Genomic DNA, 23,708 nt, shown 5'->3' with positions numbered 1-23,708 from the left:
AATTGACCTAGTCTCAAAATTTTTATGACTAAGAGAGATCTACTCTCATTATAATTTATTTAGCTATTGACCTTAAATTATTATATCGTATAAATCGATCCAAACAGGGCAAAAAAATTGGATTATTTATTATTATCTAATACGGTTTGACTAAATTGACTCGTATTAAACCTGATTTAATTGATTTTGTTTTCCGTCTATTGGAATGAGAGAGGATATGAACTCTAAGAGCAAACCTAATCAAATATCCTCCATTCATGTCATTATATGCATGAAAAGGAGACATACCTACCTTTTACACATCAAAATTTTAATAATGTCACTCACATGCTAAAAATGTTAAGTAGTGACTAACGTAGTAATGTGTGAATGAAATAGTCCAAGTAGATGAATGGTGCCAAATATATTGATTACGAAAGCCCTTGATATTTCTCCCAATCTTCAGTAATTGAATTTGAAGCTTGTGAAAGTCGCTTTTGTAGCACATAATTCATCTTCAAGTAATAATGACATCATACGACCCTTTTACAAATTTATTATGTGGCAATGAATTACGTTTGTTTCATTGTATGGACCAAAAAAAAAAATAAAAAAAATAAAAAAATTGCATCTTTTAAAATAAGATCCAATTCCTTATAGTTTTTGTTTATTTTAGTAATTAAGGTGAGTGCGTTTTGTGACAACAAAATTCTAACTTAATAGAAGCAACATAATTTATCATAAAAATTACATTACATTATATGATTTTTTTTGGTGTTCCATCCGGTTCATCCTTTGGGCTAATCCGGATTCGGGATCAGTCTGGGTGGTTAGGTTCCAGTCCCCTCCTGATCGTTGTTGCGGGGGATCGAACACGGGTCCTCCTTATCAAGTGTAGTCTCAATCACCACTACACCAACAACCAATTGGTACATTACATTATATGATCATTCTATAACATTTTTCAGACTTCATGTGATCATGTCATATATGATATGTGCAACTGAAATAATAAATACAATAGCAAGACATGTATATAATGAGTTAAAAATAAAAATAATATCTTAAGCATAGTCAAACATAGTTGGATTATATGATAAAAACCCTTTACCAAACAATAAAAACTAACAAGATTCAAAGCATAAACAACCTTTAGGGACATTCAACCTAAAAAGAAGGAACAACTAAAAGGGACAAAAGAATTAAAGAAGTATCGGTTATAATAGGTACGTCTCTTACCATGTTTTATTTAAGCCTTATTTATTATCCAAATTAGTCCTTAGTATGGAGTAATAACTTTTGGTAATCTATGTACTCCGTATTAATTTTACCATAAAATAAGATGTAAATTTAGCTTATCTAACTACTTGTTTTAAATTATAGACCAATAAATTGAATGGTATGAATTGAAGGTGAAACAAATGAATCCAAGTTGATGTTTGGAACAAATTTTAGTTGATATGTCATTTTAAGTTTTTGATGCGACTTCTGGTGAAAATATTTGGAGGCAAACAACAATCCACAAACTAATCTAATTCTAGTGGAATAATATCATCATTATGACTAACTACCTTTAAAAAAAAAGTTTAAAATCAATTGTGCACTTGATTGTAATCCGAAAACACTAAACTAAATTGTTTTCTACTATAATTATGTTTATTTTAATCACAAGAATACTCATTGTTACTCTTTTAATTTATCTTTTTGATAATTGTTCACTTATATTGTGTTGATGATTTAACGAATATGATTATGAGATGATTCTGAAATCTTATCACTTAATAAACAGTTGATAAAAGGGGACATTTCTCCTTAATTTGTTGCTATAACTTTTGGTTATAGACTGTGACATAGATCTAGTACTCGCCATTTTATTGGATATTTTCTCATCTACTAGTATTAATGTGACAGAGGTGGATTCACAGCCATTTATTTCGGAGTATGAATCATTACATAAAAGTTATTCTTAGAAAATAAGTCGTCAAGTAATATACACAATAGCTAGTCGTTACATTATTATATGTATCATCAATATATAATTATAGTAATTAAAATTTGTAAATCCGTCTCAAAATTCAAGATAAGAATACTCTAACTAAGTTTGAATTAGCTAGCTAGCAACAAAACTCTTACTTAGGGCCTCTTCTCATTGACTGAACTTAGCTGAACTGAACTGAACTGAGCTCAGCTGAGCTGAGTTGAACTGAACTGAACTGAAATGAATATTTATAAGAGAAGGAAATTAGGAGCTGAACTGAACTGAACTGAGCTGAACTGAACTGAGCTGAACTGAACTGAACTCAAATGAGTATTTTATAAAAAAAAAAAGGAAATTAGGAGCTGAACTGAACTGAACTGAGCTGAGCTGAGCTGAACTGAACTGAATTGAACTGAATTTCAACGTATGAGAACAGACCCTTAGTTCTATCTATTAATCAATTCTCAGCTCATTGTTGTACTTGAATAAACTCCAAGCTTGATCATAAGTTGCAACATAATCACCCATCCCAAAATTCAGATTATAGTACTACCCAAAAAAAGCAACATTTTATCATTTAATCCGTATTAATTTAAAAATAAAAGTTGAGGATGTAAACCTTCTTGACCGTTATTGTTAAAATTGATCTAATCTCTTATGCGTTATCTCTAACCATCATCAATTAAATTGTCTTAAAATTCTTAACACATTAAATTTAGCAATAGCATCAATAACTAACTAAAGAAATTCTTATATGAGACGGTTGCATACGTACAAGTATAAAAATTTCAAAATGTAACTTATTAGAAGTCTTATAACATATAATTTGGATACGATTTTTAAGTAATTAGCTTAACTTGCATATCAAGTAATAACATTTTTGGTCTTATTACGTGTGACCATCTTAAGTGTAATACGTACAAATATGAGCTAAAGAGGAGAGGACACGCGTAAGAATGCAATAAATTGAAGGAGTCACATGTAACGGGTCATTGGAGCCTCAAGTCCAACTGCTAAATGAGTCCGTTGTGAAAGTCACGAGGGAAATTGGTCGGTTAACTTTGCTTTGTTGCCCACCTTATAAATGAATCCAAGCTTCTTGGGAGAACTATTAATGGATTCTAAGCAATTGTGGTACAACAATAATTAAGCTACTCGTACTTGATTCATTAATTGTAACTTTGTAAGGTTACTCAATTGATTAAGTTTAGGCCATGTCGAGTTCTATTTTAAATTTTTGTTTATTTCATAAATGATCAAATTAAATTGCTTTATTGTTTTTACTTACCGTTAAATAAAAAAAATCTTTAAAATTGTACTAGACTAATTATAAGGTTTAATAAGGTTTAATATTTGAAGAGTACACATATAAAAGAGTAACAAAATTTTATTTGGATAATTAATTAGTCTACAAAAAATGTCAAAATTTTATCAAATTAGAAATTAAGATAAAACAAGATCAAATTAGTTAAGCTGCACTCAATTTTAGTCTTTCTTTAACTAAATTTTTGAAATGAGCAAAACACACAATGTAGAGCCTGTTCACATTAACTAAACTGAAATGGACTGAAATTAAGATGAAGTGAACAATTAGAGGAGTGTTCAAATCACTTATAAGCTCAAAGGAAGTCTCACATAGTAGGTCAGTAGTTTTCTAAATCTAAGATGATATTTCGCTCATCTTTTTTCAATGTAAGACAACTCACATGTAAACAATAAAAAAATTTCAGCAAATACAAAGCACATTTAAAAGCTAGAAATGGGTAATAATCATACAAAATTTTCATATGGTTTGAAAATGCTAAATACTTTGTACTTTGTATAAGATTAATCTAAGATAAAGGGATAAGAATTGGAGACTACTATTCATAAACAAGCAATCTTGCTAAAATGGGTAATGTATACTTAGACATCACTCGATTCTTTGATTGACACATTAGTCTTCTAGGCTATGTAAGTTGCTATTGACAAGCAAGAGCAAAACATCCCCCTCAGCCTTCCTTCATCCCTTCACTATGTACCATAGCCCCCCTATAAAGTCAACATTTTTACCTATATGATCGCTTAGACCCTACCAACCCCACATAGCTTCCATAACTCCAATTTAATCTATTAAAGAATGAAGATTATACTAGTGTAAGTTTAATTATAATGTAGTTAATTATATTGAAGTCCCATTTGGCTGTTATTAAAAGAAAAAAAACATCCCATTTGGCCACTATTGGAATGTCAAGATATAAAAAAATATGCATAATTAATACTCTATATATAACTACCTAGGTAGTTTAATAGTATTTCCTAATCCTATTAATTGTTTTTATAAAATAAGATCATGCAAATATTGAGTGATCTATAGTTCTATACAACTCAATATTTAAGATATAAAGGGTTTTTTTTTTTTTTTTTTTTTTTTTTTTTTTTTTTTTTTAATTTTAATTTTTTATGTATATATAATTCATATTTTTTAACGATGTTTAAGATTTATTGAATTTGTTTATAAAAGTACCTAAAGTCCTAAAAACCTAACATAACATAATTCGTACCAAGTTTCCTTTCAATCCTATTCTTAGGTGGAAGTACTACCAGCAAAGGTTATAATCAACATCGGAATACCATTAAATTATACGTTATCAAATTCGATTTTATATTTTAGATAGTTCATGTCAAGACTTATTATGTTGCTATTTACTAATAATTTGATAATTGACGTCTACATTATTTTTTAATTAAAAAAAGTAAAAGACATGTTTCTAAATCGTATAAAAAAAACATAAAAACAAGAAGTAGCACCAAAAAAAAGCCCCACAAATTAGGCAACAGGCAATTAGCTGATCGAAAAATCCAAGCCACCTTCCCATTCTACAAAGTGCCTTCATCCAACCAGAAAGTAAGAATATTTAGTACTCACTACGCTCTCTTTCTCTCTCCTCTAATCTGTTATTCGACCTTGAAAAGCAACCAGACGGCGGTTAAACCTTAAACCCCAAACCAAACTTACCTTCATTATCTTCCATTTATATAAATATTTGATTCTAAATCATATATTATGGACTTAACCCAATTTTACAAGCTACTAAAATATCATCATTGTAACATTTCTCAATATACTTTGACATTTTTCAATTAATTAATTTCTCGCCGGAAAATGATTCCGACTGATCATGACGGCGGCGATGGGCCGTCGCAGACGGTGGTTGTCGGGGTGAAGATGGATGCTTTAAGTAGAGAGTTGCTTACTTGGTCTCTTGTTAAAGTTGCTCAACCTGGTGATGTTGTGCTTGCTCTTCATGTTCTTGCTCCAAACGGTAAATTTTTCTTTATCATTTTGACTAATTTATGGAAGTTTTTTGTGAATTTTTTATATGGGTGTTCTTAAATTAATGTGAATTTTTCTGGGTTTTAAGTAGATTTTGGTGGGTGTGATTAAACTGATTATGATATTGGATTAGAATGTTGTGGGCACCAATGGTGGATTTTAGTTTTAGGTATTTTTCTGACATTTTCTAGTGATTTTGTTATGTGGGTATTCTTAAAATGGCGCAATTTTTTCTGGGTTTTAGGTAGAATTTTATGGGTGTGATATTTTGTTATTGAATGTTATGAGCACCAATGGTGGATATCAAATTTGGGTGTTTTTCCAAAATTTCTCATTGTTTTTACTCTAAAATGTTTAAAAATTTCTGGGGTCAAGCCAGAAATTATTGATTTCTTTGTAACAAAAATAAATACTAAAAATTGGATGATTTTGTCATTGAATTTGATGTTATGGGCAGTAATGGTGAATTTTAAATGTGGATGTTTCTCTTTGATTTCTCATTTTGTACTACGTATAACTTACTGTTGAAAATATTTGGTTTCTTATGTTTTTTTTTTTTTTTTTTTTTTTTTTTGGGAAATGCAATGATGTGTTCTTGTATGTTTAATTGTAATTTATGATATTAGAGATTTTTGAGATTAATTGGTTTTTTTTTTTGTTTCACTTATGAACAGAAATTTTTGATAATGATGGTAAATCATCGCTTCTTTCACTGGTGAAGGCATTTGATTCTGTTCTTGGTGTATATGAAGGTTTTTGCAACTTGAAACAGGTAAGCGTCTGATCTGTGATTGGCTGTGCAGAATTTGGCAGAAAAGGAAACAAAGTAAAGGCTGTGTTTTTTAGGAGGAAAATAGTTTGAGAAGTATTTTAATTTCCCAACAGATTTACCTTACAATACAAACCAAATAAATGAAAATCGGATAACTAGTTTCTTCGAAATATTTGGATCAGACAGAGCCTACTAAGATAAGCTGAGTCCTGCACAAGTAAAATTTGTGGGGCTGATTCTAAGTTGCTAAATTGGTATCTATGTTTGTAGGTTGATCTTAAGCTGAAGATATGCCGTGGTTCATCAGTCCGTAAAATTATAGTCCATGAAGCGAATTCATATGCTGCAAATAAAGTTATAGTTGGTACTGCTGTTAAACATCACACCATCCGCTCATCTACTTCAGTGGCCAAGTATTGTGCCAAGAAATTACCTAAGGACTGTTCTGTTCTTGCTGTTCGTAATGGGAAAGTTGTCTTCCAAAGAGAAGCCACTGCATCTGCTGCAGGAAAACGCAAGGATTCGAAAGGTTATAATCAGTCTATCCACTTAGTTTGTATTCAAGTTGTTTCTGAATGTCGTTACATATGTTTGGAGGTAGAAGAGGATAATTTGGATTGGGTTCAGTTTGGGATAATTTAGCTAATGAGTCATTTGGTCCGGGTCAATGGGGTCTAGTCACGTTTATGTCTATTGTACATTGTAGTTTACAAAGGAATAAATCAATTTCGATCCTATTAATATTCATGTTGGATCAAGTCATTTTCAATTCAGGTATAAAAAGGGCCATCAGGTCGGATACAGCTTGGGTGTGGGTTGATCATTTGGGTTAATTGAATTTTAGTAGATAGATAGATATCTGAATATTTCATGTTATTCAGGGGCCAATGATCAGCAGAATAGTATCTTGGAAGGACTTCAAAGATCATCAACTATCAACTCAATACTCAACAATGATGATGCAGATATTTCACCTGAAGTGGGACGTGATGAAGGTATAGATGCAGATTTGGAGCAAACCAGGCTAAAAATTGATGCTTTGCGTCCAGAAATGGTGACAACACAGACTTGTTGTATTTGTTCTCATTCATTTTCTTCAAATAGTTCCCTCCCTTGCACCAGCATGACTGAAGAGCCTGGTGATAATAATCAAGAAGACAACCCTAAGGCTTTAGTTCCATTCCAGAAGTTGGAAGCAGCATCAAGCTCAGTTTCGTTGCTGGTAAAAGAATTGCCTGAACTTAGACCGGGTTGGCCACTCCTTAGACGTAGATTGTTGTCTGCAAGAGAAGGCTCTACATCATCCTCTTCACGTGATATCTCCGTTGTGCAATGGGCAACATCATTGCCCAGCAGACATTATATGTCCACTGTAAGCTCATCTTCAATTGCACAAAATCACGAAGAGCATGATGCAGATTCCTGCGATCAAGGAGTACAGAATAATGCTATGGTTCCATTTAGCACTGAAATCCCATCTCACACTCTGGATGAAGATTCTAGAAGTGTACTCAGAGAATTGAAAGGTCTTCATGAGAGGTATTCCTCAACATGTAGGTTGTTCAAGTATGAGGAGCTTCAGTCAGCAACATCAAACTTCATGCCTGGTTTGACTTCTGACACCAAATTTATACATTTCAATGATCATGTAGATAATCATTATAGTTCATAATGATTTATTATTTGTTGCTTACAGATAATTTGATTGGAAAAGGAGGCAGTAGTTGGGTTTATCGAGGTACTCTTTCTGATGGCAAAGAATTGGCAGTGAAAATCTTAAAACCTTCTGAGGACGTATTACAGGAATTTATGATGGAAATTGAGATAATTACTTCCTTACATCATAAGAATATAATCTCCCTCTTTGGGTTCTGTTTTGAGGATAGTAACCTTCTACTGGTCTATGATCTTTTATCCAGAGGAAGCCTCGAAGAGAATCTTCATGGTAGTTTGCTGATCAAGCATTTCTTTAATCATGATGTTATTAGAAACTGTGTATAGTTGGATGTGATATCAATAAATAGTTCAATAATTGTTTGCAGGTGACAAAAAAGACCCTGTTGCATTTGGTTGGAATGAGAGGTTCAAGGTGGCATTGGGTGTGGCTGAGGCGCTTTATTATCTTCACAATAATAGCAGTCAACAAATAATTCATAGGGATGTGAAGTCATCAAATATATTGTTGTCTAAGGATTTTGAACCACAGGTAATGAGCTATGTAACTTGTGCAAGTTTTTCTGGTTTCTCTTTTTATGGATGCTCATGGACTTATTGCTTCTATTGTCTTCAGCTCTCTGATTTTGGATTTGCTAAGCGGGCATCAACTTCTTCACATATTACATGTACGGATGTGGCTGGAACATTTGGGTCTGTATTCGGAAACTTCTAAATTTTGTCTTTGTTTTCTGTAACCATCACTACATGTGAACATGCTTTTAACCTTTTGAAACATGATTTTATAATTTTGCACCTTTTCCTGCATGTATAAATAATTTAAATGTCGGTGCATAATTTGAAATGTGTTTAATCTTTGCAGTTACTTGGCCCCTGAATACTTCATGTACGGCAAAGTGACGGACAAAATTGATGTCTTTGCATTCGGGGTTGTGCTTCTTGAGCTTCTCTCAGGAAGAAAACCCATAAGCAATGAGTTACCAAAAGGTGAAGAGAGCCTAGTTATGTGGGTAGGTTACTCTTCCTGTTCCTGTATGGATACTCTACACTGTGCATTATGTTTTGATTTTTCATCTTAATATAATGAGTGTTCATTGTCATCAGGCTAAGCCAATTCTAAATGGCGGTAAAGTTTCCAAGTTGCTAGACCCTTGCTTGGGCAGTAACTATAACCAAGACCAGATTGAACGAATGGTTTTGGCTGCTACCCTTTGCATCAGACGGACACCACGAGCTCGGCCTCACATGAGAGTTGTAAGTTGCAATTTGATTTATGCTTAGAAGTTGAATTTACAAGGATTACGACTAAAGCACTTTATAGTCTCATTTTTATATCCACAAGCTGTATTTCCATGTACTGTACTAGTAAAAATTTAAGTTTGTGACTGATCTGGGAAGTTCCCTGAGGTAGGACTGAGGGTCAGGCTTTGTTCATTGCCATCCTTAGAGAGAAAAATATCTACAAGCAGCATATTTTTTGTTTTTGTGAATGTCTTTTTTCCCTTGAATATAGTTATGGTAAAAATAAGGTCTTAACCTGTATCTCTTTTACTCGGAAGTTATTTTTCCTTTAAAACTTCATTTAGGAGAGTCATACAGAAGCATATCACTATTTTTGTGAGATAGATTGGCACAAATTTATTCCCTCGTATCTTATATGTTTCATATACCTCTATTTTATTTTTCCAAATTTCTAATTTTGTGTTTATTTGAACGATTGTATTCATTCTTTCTAATTTGCTATTCTTGGTTGAGACAGATACTGAAGCTCCTGCAAGGGGACCCTGATACTATAAAATGGGCAAGGTTCCAAGTCAACGCTTCAGACAACATTGACAGGCAGGACGAGGATGGTCTTACACAGATTGATCTCCAGTCACACCTTAGTCTAGCATTGCTTGATGTCGAGGATGATTCTCTCTCCGTGAGCAGCTTGGAGCAACACGTTTCACTTGAAGAGTACCTCCGAGGCAGGTGGAGTCGCTCATCAAGCCTTGACTGAGACGCAAATTTTTCTTGGGAGATCCTAACTATACATGACAACTCAATTTTTTCTGTATATGATATCCTTTTCTTCCCTTTTCCTGAGATCAACAATTAATCCCTACCAGTTCTTGGCCTAATTTGCTTGTATATGTAGTAACAAAGGAGTTGTCGGGTTTACTTACAGTATATCTGACTGCGAGAAATGATGCATTATTCGGTGGTTTTTTTTTTGGTATGTTTTCTGTTGTCAAGTGTAAGATAGATAGTGAAATGAAGCTGTGAAGCTGAAACTGTAGCTGTAAAAGGCCTGTTAGACTGTTAGTTCTCTAATATATGGCCGAATCTTGTACATAGATATGTAACATATTGTACTATATAATAAAGTGAAAATGAAATAGTTGAGATTGATTGTGTAACTAAAGTGATATTGCACTTTAGTATTCTTTCTTATGGTTGATATTGTTTCATTTGCTAGGGCTTATTGATTGCAAAATGCTAATCCTGGACCTGTTTGTTTTTTTCCCTCTCAACGATATCAATGGTTATTCTTTATCTTACACTTCATTTTCAATCAATTGTTTTCCTAACCACACAAAACTAGTGATGATCCAAGATAACTAGATAAGACATTATCTTCTTCGTTTTCAATTATTTTTTTTACAAGTAAAACATTTTTGACAACCTTTAAAAATTAGGAAAATTTGAATTTTGGTACCTCGAATATGGGGAAAATTGAATTTTAATACCCATCTAAAATTTTATTTTAAATTGGTACCTCCAAAAGTGTAACTTTATAGGTTTTGGTACCTCCGTCCATGTTCCGTTAAGTTTTCCGTTAGTGGGGTCCATTATCTAATTATTTAATAATTTAAATTATTAAAAAAAAAACATTTTAAAAATAAAAAAACAAAAAAAAAACTTATAAAATAAAAAAAAACCACCAGCCACGCTTCCCTCCTTATTCCAGCCAACGGCGACCACCAAGCCACGGCAGCTGCCGCCGCGACTAGGCACGAAGCCCAGCCACAGCAGCTGCCGCCGCGGCCAGGCACGGGTGCCAATAAACCCACCACCCACGAACCCAGAAACCCACCACCCACGGACCCCGGAACCCACCACACCCCACCACCCACGAACCCTCGAAACCCACAACCCCACCACCCACGAACCCTAAACCCACCACCCACAACCCACGAACCCAGAAGCCCATCACCCTACCACCCACGAACCCCGAAACCCACCACCCACAACCCAGAAATTTAACCCTAAAACCCTAAAAATTGATTTGGGGGAAAGGGGGAAGGGGTGATGTCGAGGCAGCCAAGAGTGAGAAAGAGGAGGGAAATCGGCGACGGGAAAGGGAGGGGGTTTTCGATGTGGTGGTTTTCAGATCAGGTGGGTGGGGGGTGGCGTCGTCGCGGGGAGGCAGGGCTGGTGGTGGGGGGGGTGGCGTCGTCGCGGGGAGGCAGGGCTGGTGGGGGGGTGGCGTCGGCGCGGGGAGGCAGGGCTGGGTGGCGGGGTACTATTATTTTTTTTAAGTTTTTTTTTTTTAAATTATTTTTTAAGTTTTTTTTAATTAAATGTTTTTTCTTTTTTTTTTTAATAAATTAAATTATTAAATAATTTGATAATGGGACCCACTAACGGCAAAGTTGACAGAATGCTAACGGAGGTACTGCTATCTATAGTTTAGTCATTTTTGAGGTACCAATTTAAAATAAAATTTTAGATGGGTACTAAAATTCAATTACCCCCATTTTCGAGGTACCAAAATCCAAATTTTCCTAAAAATTATAACTAGATATTTTTGGGTTATATACTATGGACTATGAAATACCATGTAATGTGTACTAAATCATGTAATCAGTTAACCACTATCTTTTGTTGGAGTCCTTCAAAATTTTCGTGGTCTGATAAGAGCATCAATAACGGGGGTTTCTTAGGTGGTTCTTAAGAAAAGAAGAAATTTACATAAGAAATAGGAGTTTCTAGTTTGGAGTTTGCAATTGGTGTCTGAGCGTTTTTGAAATAAGACACAACTCATATAAAAAAAGCAATGTTAATTAAGCATAGAATGACATAAATTAGTACTACTATTGCTACATTTTGCTTGAAGTTGTAGAGAAAATACAAGTTGATATCCTATTTTAACAAAATTTGTTAATATTAAGGTTCATTTTGTAAATTTAGTAGCCACGCCAAGGATAATTTTGTAAATTTAGCAACCACACCCCCTTTCTCGCCCCTCTATCAACTGCACCACCGCACAACCTTTGGCTTCACCAAACGACCTTTAGCTTCACCATTCGACCCCAGCTGACCATCGCACAACCTTTAGCTTCACCGGTCAACAACCATACAAACTCTAGTAACACCAAACAACCATCGCATGACCGTTAGCACCACCATCCGACTGCCGCAACACCATCAGTATGAGAGAATCCCTTTTCCTAAGGGGTTAGTATAGGCCCATTTTTCATAATTTGTATTAGGGTGTCTTATGTGGGTCGGCCGACAGGCTGACCACATTAGAGTCGTCAAGGTGGTCGATTTTGGGCATGACCATAGGAGGGAAGGAGATAGAAGGAAGTAGTGGCCATGGGAATGGAGGAGGGAGCAGGAAAAAATATCCATGTGAGGGGAGGAGAGAGGAATTTTGGTGATATTAACATGTTTTTGTTAATATAGGATATCAATCTAGTTTAGCTCGTAATTGTATACTATATTAAAAAATTTAAAAGATGTACAAAACTTGCATAAGTTACCTGTCAAAAGTGCAACTCAAGCAACCTTGAAGCACATGTGCTGATGTACCATTATTTGCCTACCTAAGTCAAATACGTATAACTTATTTTACCTTTCTTATAATGTCGTGTTTTAAAAAGGCACAACCCATATATATATATATATACTAAAGTAACAACCGCTGATGTCATCATTGCCTACGTGTCACTTTCTTATTTTATTTTTTTCCCTCCAAAATACATGGATGATGTCATATTTTTCCTTTACAAGCTACCCTATTTAACATTGTTTTGAAAATTAAATTCCATTTGAATTTTTAAATTTTTGGTTTTCTATAGATATTATGTTATTTAGTTATTTATGATTTGTTAACAATAGTTAATAATATAATTTAATTGAAATTTCCTAATTAAATATGAAAATTATGCACTTTTGGAAATTGTATATTCATATTTAATCAAAAATTAATTAGGAAAACGGAGGAAGTAGTTATTTTATTTCAATATGTGTTCAATTCTTATTATAAAATCGTGCATCGCACGGGATTAACCTAGTAACCTAACACAAACAATAACATATCAATGTATCATAACCATATTGTACTTATGTTCCTCCTAACTTATGTCGTGTTGTGTCATAAACTAACCCAACCCAATGACATCTATAGCCACAATACTCTCCAAAACACGACAAGTGTAATAGTGTATCAAAGCCCCCTTATCCCACGGCTTAATATCAAGTATCAACCCTTAAATTACGGCCGTCAAAAAAATTAAAAATATCAACCCTTATTCCCTTCATCATCCTGTTATCCCTGAATCCACTGTAATGTTGACCAATAAAAATCATCAAAGACTCCTCTTATAGTCCTAGTCAAAATTCAATCTCCCTAAACAAAACCATTACCAACCACTCTTCTTGTAAACAACTCCAACTCCTCTACTTCTCAAACAAACCCCCTACTCCAAATAACCGCTCTCTTTTCCCCTCAACCACCATGAACCACCACAACAACAACCACCACCACCATTACCGCCACCACCAACAACCCCGGCAACAACAGCACCACCACCAACACCCTCAACTCATCGACTCACCTCGCTACCTTCCTCCGCCGCCGCCGCTGCCGCCGCCGTCTTTCCCCGACGACCACCCTCATCACTTCCCACCTCCGCCGCAACGCCACCTTCCTCCTCCTCCACCCCACAACCACAACCACCACCATCATCATCATCCTCTCTCTCCTCGCCTCGTTCATCATCCTCCTCCTCCACCCCCACCACCTTCTCATCATTCCCCCATTGAAACCCCCTTCAATTTCATCAACTCCCCTCCTCACCAACACCACCATAACCCCCACCAACAGCCTCATCTTCATCATCGCCGTCTTCTGGAAGATGAACATCGAGATGGGTTTCGATCTCCGACTCGGGTAATCCCTCCTAATCATTACCATCATGTTCATAATCATAATCATAATCATAATCATCATGGGATTGATGATGTTGATGTTGAAAATCAGCTTCGATTTCGGGCATCTCAACTCCCGCCGCCGCCGCCGCTTCCGCCGATGTCGGCTTCTAGGGTTTCGCCGATGTCGGATTCTAGGGTTTCGCCGATGTCGCCTGGTGTGTGTCGTTCTCCTACTCAATTTGTTCATAGGGTTAGGCGTGAGATTGAAAGTCCTCCTAGGTTTAGGGAGGAATTGGGTTTAGAATCTCGTGTTAGGGTTCATCATTCTGATGGGGTTGAGTATCAATTGAGGCGGGATCGGGAACGGGACCGGGATCGGGGTGATGAGCGTAGGGTTTTGGGGGTTTTTGATAGGTTGGAAGGGGATTTTGGTCGTGATCATCGTGAGTTTGAGCATCATGAAAAGTATTATCCTGAGATGATGCCGGCTAGGAAGGAGATTGAGTTGAATTCGGGGAGTAGTGAATGTCGTCGAGGGTCGTTGAATGATGAGGGATTGGTGAGGGGTGGTAGGGATGATGTTGTGTTGGAGGAGAATGTGAATATGAGGCGGGGTGGTGGTGGTGGCGGTGGCGGTGGTGGTTCGAGGGAAGTGTCTCGGTCTCCCATCAAGTTTCGGATTGGAGGGGTTGAGGTTGATGATAAGGGAAGTAATAGAGGGAGGAAGGAAGAGGTTCAAGAATATAGTAATCGCGGTACTCCTAAGAAGAATGTGCAGAAGAAGAGTGCATTTCTTAGGATACAACCAGGGAAACCACAGCAGCAACATAGTAGTAGTTTTAGGAATAGGTTTGATAAAAATAATGCCAGTAATAAAACTCCTAGTCCACACAAAGGAAAAGAGTTGAATTCAGAGTCTTTAGATTGTAGGGTGAGTGAAGAGAGAGTGAGAAACTCTGTCGAGCTTGACGTGTCTTTTAAATCAAATGCTTTAGTGGCCAAGCCGATCATGGCTGCCCCTTCTTGTTCTGGGGTAGAATGTAATGTGAATAACTCATTGACTGATTTAGGTGTTAGAATAGATGGTGATAGTCTGCCAAAAGTAGGGAGTCTTACTGATTATTCTTCTGTATCTAAAAGGGAAGAGAAAGATATTAAGAATAGGGTTAGAGTGTCTTCTATCATGAAGAGACTTGGCAGTCCAAATAATCTAGAGGTACACGGTAGTCGCTCAGAATTGTCTTCTGGTGGATCTAGTAGCGTGTCTGGAGGTATTACTTCTAAGGCAGATTCGAAAGGTGAGGTTTTGGGTAGGGTTAATAAGAAAGCTGGATTAGATAATGTATCTTCGCGTACTGCTAGGAAGAAGAGGAAAGCCAATAGTCCTCTTTCCCGCCTATCTAGATCAGTGTCCACAAAGACAGATAGTGGGCTTGTAAATGTTGACTGTTCAGCCAATCGTCCTTCTGATGTCTCTATGCCTTCTGATGTCTCTGTAAAGAATTTAGAGACAAAGTCTTCTTGTGGCGGCAATGTTATTGATTCAGCTCTGAACATATTAGTGGATATGGGCAAATTTGATTTCAGTAAATCCTCTGCTGCTTCAGATCAAGGGGGAGTTCTAGGTCATCCTGTTACTGAAGCATCTGATTCTTCTAAGAGAATTAGGGAGATTGGAATGTCTGAACATCTTCCTGGTTCACCAGGATCCCTGAGGATTGGATTTTCTGATGGTCATGGAAACATGGAGGGTATGTTACAAGATGAGCAGAAAATCTCTAATCCTGATGAGGACGTGACAAAACTTGTGGAGAAATTTATTTCAGACGTATATATTGAAAAGGACAGTGTCAAGGATCAGGATATGGCTCCTGTATTGGTCATCAATAATGGTTCTGAGGAAGGTTCCTCTGAGTTGGTGATACGTGTTGGAGACAATGTGGATAGTAATGACAATTGTCGTGGAAACGTGGATACATTGGATTTTGTAGAAAACATGAGTTCTGTCTCAATTCCAGCTAATGTCTCAAAGAAAGAAAATATAGTGGATTTATCATGCCCATTGACTGATGCTGTTAAGTCTTGTGAAGATCAGGTATTTTCTTCACCTGAAAATGCTACTATTGGACTATCATTAGGGAGTTTGTATTCTGATAGAAATCATGAGCCAGAATCAAAGTATTCTGAGGATTATGAAAAGTTGGAAAGTTTCTCAATTGATGTCTGTAGTGACAAAAGAACCTCCCTCAGTTACAATGATGATGTTACCGTTAGCTTAGAACATGTAAAAAACAGTGCTTCTGATGTCAGGGATACAAATGACATTCAGGAGAAACATTGTCAAGGTTCAGAGACCATGTTAGTCAATGATGATACCACATTAGGAAAAGAAGACAATTCAAAGACTTGTGTTGATGCAGGTGGTGTATTGGCTGTTCCTGTTAACAAGGATAGCTCTCAACTCAACAGAAAGAGAAAATCCAAAACTGAGCCAAACTCTTTAGATTCGAGAATATCGGAATCGTGTCAATTGGTTGTGAACTTAAGCTTTCCTATTGAGAATGCAACCCATCCTGTGGAGAAACATAGCTCTGCAGTTTCAGGGTCAGCATGTGTCGAATCAGATATTGCACATGGGAATGAAATTGCTGGAAGTTGTTTGAAGGGTATGAATTTCATGAATCACCCTCCTGATTTAGATCTAATTGAGCATTCTTCTAGTTTTGGTAAGAAAAGGAAAGTATATCCATTGGAATCAGTTTTCTCTGATGCACCAGAGTTTGAGAGTTCTGATTTACCCGTGTCTGGAAAATTGTTGACACCGGTAGCTGATGAGCCCTCCGCCAATCATTCACCACAATTTTCAGAGAGATTTGAACTACAAAAGTCTGTAATTACTGGGAAAGGTGCAGCTGGCAGAGCAGCCAGCAATTTGTGTGCAGAAACATGTAACTTAGCTGACAATTCAATCTCTGACTTCCTGTGCACAGATTCATGTTTATCTATCACAGAGAGTACCCCACCAGACGTAGAGCAGTCTAATTTGCCTGAATCCGGGTGTCATCAGAAGGTAGATGAGATTTTGATGACGGCTGGAGCCGATGATGGAAATGGGCTCAATACGTTGACAACAATTGAGAGAAAGAGTAATTTGCAGTGCTTGCCGGCTGATCATACCAGGGATGCAGAGCAAGGATCTCTGGCAATGAATTTGGATTGTGATGGTGCTATTGCTCTAAATTCTAATCTGTCCTCTTTGTCTGGTTGTTTGCAGTCACATGCTGAATCTACTCATGGCGGAGTTACTGCTAACTTTGATATGTTGGATACACCATCCAATTCGGGCCTAACTGAGGCTTGCTCTCTTCTTCCTTCATCCTTGAATACATCAATTGCCAGTCCAGTGATTCATGTGACCTCAGGTGAGAAGCTGTGTAAGGATGACAAAAAATCAAGTAAACCTTTTGCAAAACAGAGCTCGATTACCTCCCAGGCCAATCTGCTTCCTGAAAGTCGTAAGAAAAGCTCGAAGCCAGGTATATCAGCAACATCAGGTGTTCAGCCATTTGCTCAGAAAGGTGTATTGATGTCATCAAAGCAGGAAAAGACTACAAAATCCAGCTCAAATTTCATGATCAGACAGAGGAAGAATGTGCTAACCCGTTCTGAAGCAAGTCCTTCCACCAGCCATCTTTCAGCCGTGATTAAACCCTCTAAATCACAGACTTTTCCAGTAAAACCTCGTACATGGCATCGAACAAGTAACTTAACAGCTAACATACCTGCAAAAAAGCCATCCGTGGGAATTCCTCCACCACACAGGGCACTGTCTAGTAAAGCTGTGAAGGTTCAGGACACTTCTTACATACGAAAAGGAAACAGTCTTGTAAGAAATCCCATTTCTGGTGCATCCACTTCAGGTTCTCTTGCTGTTGGTGCATCCACTTCAGGTTCTCTTGCTGTTGGTGCATCCACTTCAGGTTCTCTTGCTGTTGGTGCATCCATCGATCGGCCAAGGCCAAATAAGACAGACAAGATCAGCAAGATTGTGGGCTCTGTGATGATTGAGTCTACTGGGTTACCTGATGGGCTTGTGAAAGGAGGGCGAAATGCCCCCATTGAAATGCCAAAAACACCTCCATTACCCTGCAGTAGTAAGACATCAGATAATGATGCTGTATACTCTGGACAATGCATATCTTCCTTACATGTGGATCACTCTGTAGGAACTGACAGTGAAGAGGCACTTAAATCTCCTGATGTTGCATTGAATTCCTTAATGGATCCTGAATCTGCTGTGAACAGAAATTTGGAGGATCCTGTTATTTTGAGTGATGGAGATTTGGTTGGATCGAATTCAGAGAAGATGATATATGTTAAGCACAAATTAAATCAATTGATTGCTGCTTTAAAGTCCTCACAATCATCTTTGCTTAACACTGACAAGGGCACAGCTACATCTTCCGATGTCAATTACTTCAAGAGAAGAAAAAACCAACTCATTAGAGCTTCCTCTGATGGCAATATTCAGCAATTGGCTGTGGTAAATAAAGATAATCCCATGTCAGTTTCTCAAAGGGCTTTTCATGCTTCCTCTGGCAGAAGTTTTACCAAAAGACTATCAAATAAAGGTATCTTATTACTCGCCTTCCCATCTGACTACTTTAGTTCATTAACTGAATACTGGATTATTACATAGCAGTTTATGTTTGTAATATTTTTTAATAATTAGTTGGAATTTTCCATCTGGCTTTAGCTTCTGTCTGCGTGCGTAATTTTTTTTTCTTTGTCATATTATAATCATCTACCTGGAAAAGAGTCCATACTAATTTTTCTATATTATGCAGTTAAATCTACGAAATTTTCGCTTGTTTGGAAGTTGGGTGAGTCCAAGTCCTGTGGTAAAGGTGTTGATTCAATGAGATCAAGGAGACTGCTGTCCCACTTGTTACCTTGGAAAAGAGCTACTTATTGGAGGTTTGTCTGGCTGACCTCGGCCAGCTCTTAAAATGCTTCTATTTTCTGAAAGCATATGCTATATCAATTTGATTTTATTTCAATGGTTTTGCTTGTGGATGCATTTGTATGACTGAAATTATGTGGTTTGTTTTTTAGTCGAAAATTGCTTTCTTCCAAAAAGAGGGGTGCTGTGTATGTAAGGTCGAGTCGTGGTTTTTCTTTAAGAAGATCAAAGGTCATAAGTCTTCCTGGAACTAGTTTAAAATGGTCGAAGTCCATGGAAAAGCGTTCAAAGAAGGTTGGAGAGGTTAGTCAAATCATTATTTCAATGTGATGATTACAAATGATATTGTTTTCCTATGGCTCTTTTGTGTGTAATTGGGTATTGTACTCCGTTTTGTCTTACTAGTTTGTTTATTAACCATCACAGGAAGCTGCTAAGGCAGTTGCTGCAATGAATTCTGTACAAAAATCTGGATCCTTACAAACTAATTCTAAAGCAGGTAGGTTGATCACAAGATTCTTAGGTCATGATGTATTCTGTAATCTATTTTGAGACATAAATAACTAATTCGTAGTGTGGGCTTCCCCTATACCCCTGGTTAAGTATTGTGTATTTTGGTATGGTCTTGTTGCAACCTTCACCACTCTAGTTGATCTGGTTATAAATATTTGTGATGAACAGGAGAAAGAATATTTCGTATTGGCGTTTTTCGATACCGTATGGATCCTTCAAGGAGGACACTTCAAAGGATTTCAGGTTTCTAGTTTACTTTGCCCTGGTTCTTTTGCTTCATTAATTTCCTTCATCATATGATTAAGAGCTAAAAAGAAATTTTGGTTTTGTTTCAATTACAACATAGACTCTTAACATTTATCCAGCGAGAGGTATATCAATGGGGTAGTCGGTAGCCTATTCATAGCTATGTCAAAATCAGGAGGTAGAAGTTGATTCTCATGCTGTCGTTAATAGTAGTTGGTCAATATATTTATATCCAAGTATTGCACCGTGCATCCTTGTGTTTGGAAGGGGTTTGTGGGATGTAGAGGATCAACAGCTGATAGATGCTTCTTCCTAGCAACTTGCTTTTATAGTCACCTAGTGCTATACGAACATTGTGCATCTATTCAGTTCTTTGTATTTTAGAATGTGGTTTGTGTAGTTGTTGCCGATTGGGAATAATGGGATGTGCTAGATGGTTTCTACTGTCACTCCACTAGAAAATTAGCTAGCATAAACTGTTAAGTCCTGATAGAGGATACAGCTAAAGAATTACAATATGCGGTCATAGAAGGCCATGGTTAGAGTTGTTTTTAGTCTTGTGTGAGGATGGTCATGGACAGCTTTTGAGTGTGTCAAAGTGCAGTTTTACTAAGCTCTGATTATTTAAAACTTGTGGTAGTGAGTCAATTGTTGGCTCCCATCCCGTTTAGTTGTAGTTGTAGGCATTCTATATTTCTTCTGCTAAAGGATGTGATTTGTGAGTGACATTCATCTTCGCTCAATATAGATATTAAATTTTACTGTTGCTGGAGGATATCTTAATGCTCTATATATAAGTTTAACTAAATTAATGGGTGGCCTTGTGTTGCTAATTGTTAATGCTCCTTTACATAGCTGCTTGGAATTTTGATCCACATGGTATCAATTTACCTTTCAGATTATCCTGTTGATTTCCTCCTTTCCCTCAATCTTCTTTTAAGAATTCATCTGTTATTTATGATTGATATTCAATAGTATTTAAACTAACCATAAATTGTTGAATAGATGAGGAAGCATCAGACTTTACTGCTTCAAAGACAGATAAGGATGTCAGAAAAACTTATGTGCCAAAGAGGCTAATAATTGGAAGTGATGAGTATGTCAATACTACTAGCAACTGTTTGCAGGAATGTTATTTCTTGGAATAAAACTCACTCTTTCCCTCTGGTTTTGGATAAATATCTTCCTATTTGGTAGGTATGTTCGGATTGGCAATGGCAACCAACTTGTTAGAGACCCAAAGAGGCGCACTCGCATTTTGGCTAGTGAAAAAGTTCGATGGAGTTTGCACACTGCTAGGATGCGATTAGCCAAAAAACGTAAATTCTGCCAGTTTTTCACTAGATTTGGTAAATGCAACAAGGGTGAAGGAAAATGTTCATTTATACACGATCCATCCAAAATTGCTGTCTGCACCAAATTTTTGAAGGGTTTATGTGCCGATCTGGATTGCAAATTGACTCATAAGGTCTATCATGCTATGCCCTCTGTCTGCATGATTGTCTTTGGACCATTGTTGCTTAATTCTATATCTGTGATGCAGGTTATTCCGGAAAGAATGCCCGATTGTTCATTTTTCCTGCAAGGTGGTTTTCTATCTTTTATGCATTTGATTAGTATCACAACGGGCATAAATGTTGACTGCCTTCTCATGCAGGCTTATGCTCCAATGAGAAGTGTCCTTATCGTCATGTCAATGTGAATCCAAAAGCCTCTATATGTGAGAGTTTCCTCAGGGGCTATTGTGCTGAAGGGAATGAGGTATTAATTGCTAACATTAATATATTTAAATCTTTGTTTTTCAAGTCATTAGCCCTTTGCATTTTGTCTCTGTCCAAATGCATTTGTCCACCTTTCCTTTTTTTAGTTGTCTAGAATAATTTTCTTTAGTTAGCCGCTGCACATTAATTGCCATTCCCATTTTGTTGGTTAAAGTTTACGAGTTAAAAGTGTAATTATGGACAAGGGGGGTAAAATATGATGTCTTTGTTGTCAAATCATTATCCTCTTTCTGCAAAATAGTTTCTTTTTGTCCCCTTCATTCATGTCTTTCTATTATTAAACGCCCCATTATTTCCAAACTAGATTAGAAGGAAAATTCCTTGGTATTGCAAACTCTACTGCTTGTGTAGTTTTTGCGTTTTGAAAGTATGATTAATATTTACTTGATTAAACAACATTTACTTTGAAAATTATATTAAGAACATAAAAGAAAATAGAGGCACAGACAAGTAGCATTTTTTTTTAATCTCAATGCTATTACCTTTGTACAGAAGATTTTTCTTCCTCCCCTGCCTGACATTTCCTTACCGGCTCTATCTTACCAATCTTAGGATACTAAATTAGTTGGAGGTAGTGCATACATCTTCACATATATGGGTTCTGGATTCTGGTTCGACTTTGCAATGGTGGATGTGGCATTGTTTGTCGTGTTTTCTCTGGATATTGTCAGATTTTCTTGTCCAGCTTGTTCTAGGTCTATCATAGCAGGATTCTTTTTTACCATCATGATTATATTAACAATTCATTTCATGGCATGCATAAATAAAGTCCTGTGACACAATTATCAGAAGGGTATCTCAAGTTTTGTTTTGGGATTTCAAATTGACTATTATGTTTTCATTTATTGGTTTCTTCAACCAAACTTCTCTGTTTGCTTGTGAGTGTCACATGTCGACTTACCTGATAGAAACAAGTAGAACAAATCTCTGTCTACACACTTGCAGTGCCGGAAGAAGCACAGTTACATCTGCCCCGAATTTGAAGCCTCCGGTAGCTGCCCCCAAGGATCAAAATGCAAACTTTACCATCCAAAGAAAGGAAAGACTAAGAAACGGAAAGGCCAGAGAGATCAGAAGAATGCTAAGGGACGTTATTTTGGTTCTGGTCTCTCAGTGGTTGTAGATCCTGAGACAAAACCCATTATGCTTAAGAATCATGCTGAACCCAACAAAGTCAATAGTGTTCTCATTCAAGGAGACTTGGGTGATTTTGTCAGCCTTGATGTTAGTGATGATGAAGCACAAGAGGATGGACCGACGAGTGATCACACCTTCTTATCTGAGGACGGCCCTCAGAATTCTCAGTTGGATGATTTTGACGAACTGATAAAGCCTCTTCGCTTACTGGGTAGGCTTTAGGTAAATCTTAGGTTTTATTAGTCCTTAAACACGCCACTAACTGCAGTCATTGAAAGGACAAGGAATGTCATGGAGATGCAGTCATCTGTAAATGTCTTGTTTATATGCATTTCCTCTTCTTTTCCTTTTTTCTTGGGGTGCTCATTGGGAGAGGAGGGATTGTGTAGTATACTTTTTTTTTTTATTTCTTTTTTATTTAATATACCGCCTTGTAAAGTTGTAGAGATTATACTATATAACATTTGTACTTTATGTAATGATCAATGAATAGTGAGATTTACAGAAGGGATAATTTTTCCAATCATTTGAGAACTTCCTCTTGAGCTTGTTTTGAACTTGTGTTGCTACAAGGTTGGAGGATCATTAAACACATCAAGGCAATTTCTTCCACATCATACAGGATGCAGCTCTTGATGCTCTTTATGTCAAGTAACCAAAAAAAAAAAAAAAAAAAAAAGGATAATAGGAACAAATTTTAGCAAATGTGGTAAAATGCAAATGATATTATCATTAAAATTTGTGAAATTTTTTGTATATACACCAGGTTGTAAGATGCACAATTATTTTTTCCTCGTTTAATAATTAAATAACTAATAATCATTCTTTAATCATCAAAATGAAAGAAAAAACATTACACACTTTTATTTAACAGTCATTGTAGAAAATGAGGTAGTGATTTTTCCATAAAGGTTTGAAGAGGGAAATGAGGGAGTAAATTTTCAATAATGGTATTAAGTCACAAATATCACTATCTACATTGTATTGACATTTGGGCTTTTTCTAATTCATTGGAGTATTTTGCTCCACTCAAAATGCTCTTTATTATCTAAATTAAATTGTCAAAAAAAAAAAAAAAAAAAAAGCTCTACGGAATGTCATATTGTAATTTGTACCGTTCTCATCTAATCTCAAATTTTCAACCCCTTCCCCTAAAATGAAAACAACACAACTTACATCTTATCCAAAAAAAAATCAAAAAAATA

At 36.4% G+C, this 23,708-nt stretch overlaps 1 protein-coding gene and 1 pseudogene across 4 annotated transcripts; both read left to right on the top strand.

Moving 5' to 3' along the window:
* Positions 1-4,833: 4,833 nt before the first annotated feature.
* Positions 4,834-10,126, top strand: LOC145639211 (protein kinase STUNTED-like; annotated as a pseudogene). The gene is made up of 10 exons (XR_014114850.1): positions 4,834-5,262; positions 5,948-6,045; positions 6,316-6,574; positions 6,927-7,652; positions 7,742-7,990; positions 8,088-8,251; positions 8,336-8,412; positions 8,582-8,729; positions 8,824-8,973; positions 9,479-10,126. The product of XR_014114850.1 is annotated as a protein kinase STUNTED-like (transcript).
* A 2,894-nt stretch (positions 10,127-13,020) lies between these two features.
* LOC145639207 (uncharacterized) lies at positions 13,021-23,585 on the top strand. 3 transcript variants are annotated; one of them, XM_081690383.1, is made up of 10 exons: positions 13,021-13,882; positions 13,973-18,494; positions 18,711-18,840; positions 18,979-19,129; positions 19,253-19,325; positions 19,508-19,582; positions 20,591-20,681; positions 20,783-21,171; positions 21,243-21,346; positions 22,312-23,585. In XM_081690383.1, exons 1-10 carry the CDS (start codon positions 13,448-13,450, stop codon positions 22,723-22,725), a joined length of 6,384 nt encoding a protein of 2,127 aa, XP_081546509.1. In that variant the 5' UTR covers positions 13,021-13,447; the 3' UTR covers positions 22,726-23,585. The 3 variants fall into 3 exon arrangements, with proteins under 3 accessions (XP_081546509.1, XP_081546507.1, XP_081546508.1); XM_081690382.1 differs by having other exon boundaries at positions 13,022-18,494; positions 20,783-21,053; positions 21,129-21,171; XM_081690381.1 differs by having other exon boundaries at positions 13,021-18,494.
* The last annotated feature ends 123 nt before the right edge of the window (positions 23,586-23,708 follow it).

The sequence above is a fragment of the Chenopodium album genome, chromosome 7 (genome assembly GCF_948465745.1).
Source record: "Chenopodium album chromosome 7, dcCheAlbu1.1, whole genome shotgun sequence".
Classification (NCBI taxonomy): domain Eukaryota; kingdom Viridiplantae; phylum Streptophyta; class Magnoliopsida; order Caryophyllales; family Amaranthaceae; genus Chenopodium; species Chenopodium album.
Note: the sequence above shows the minus strand (reverse complement) of the source record. Positions and strands in the feature narration are given on the sequence as shown.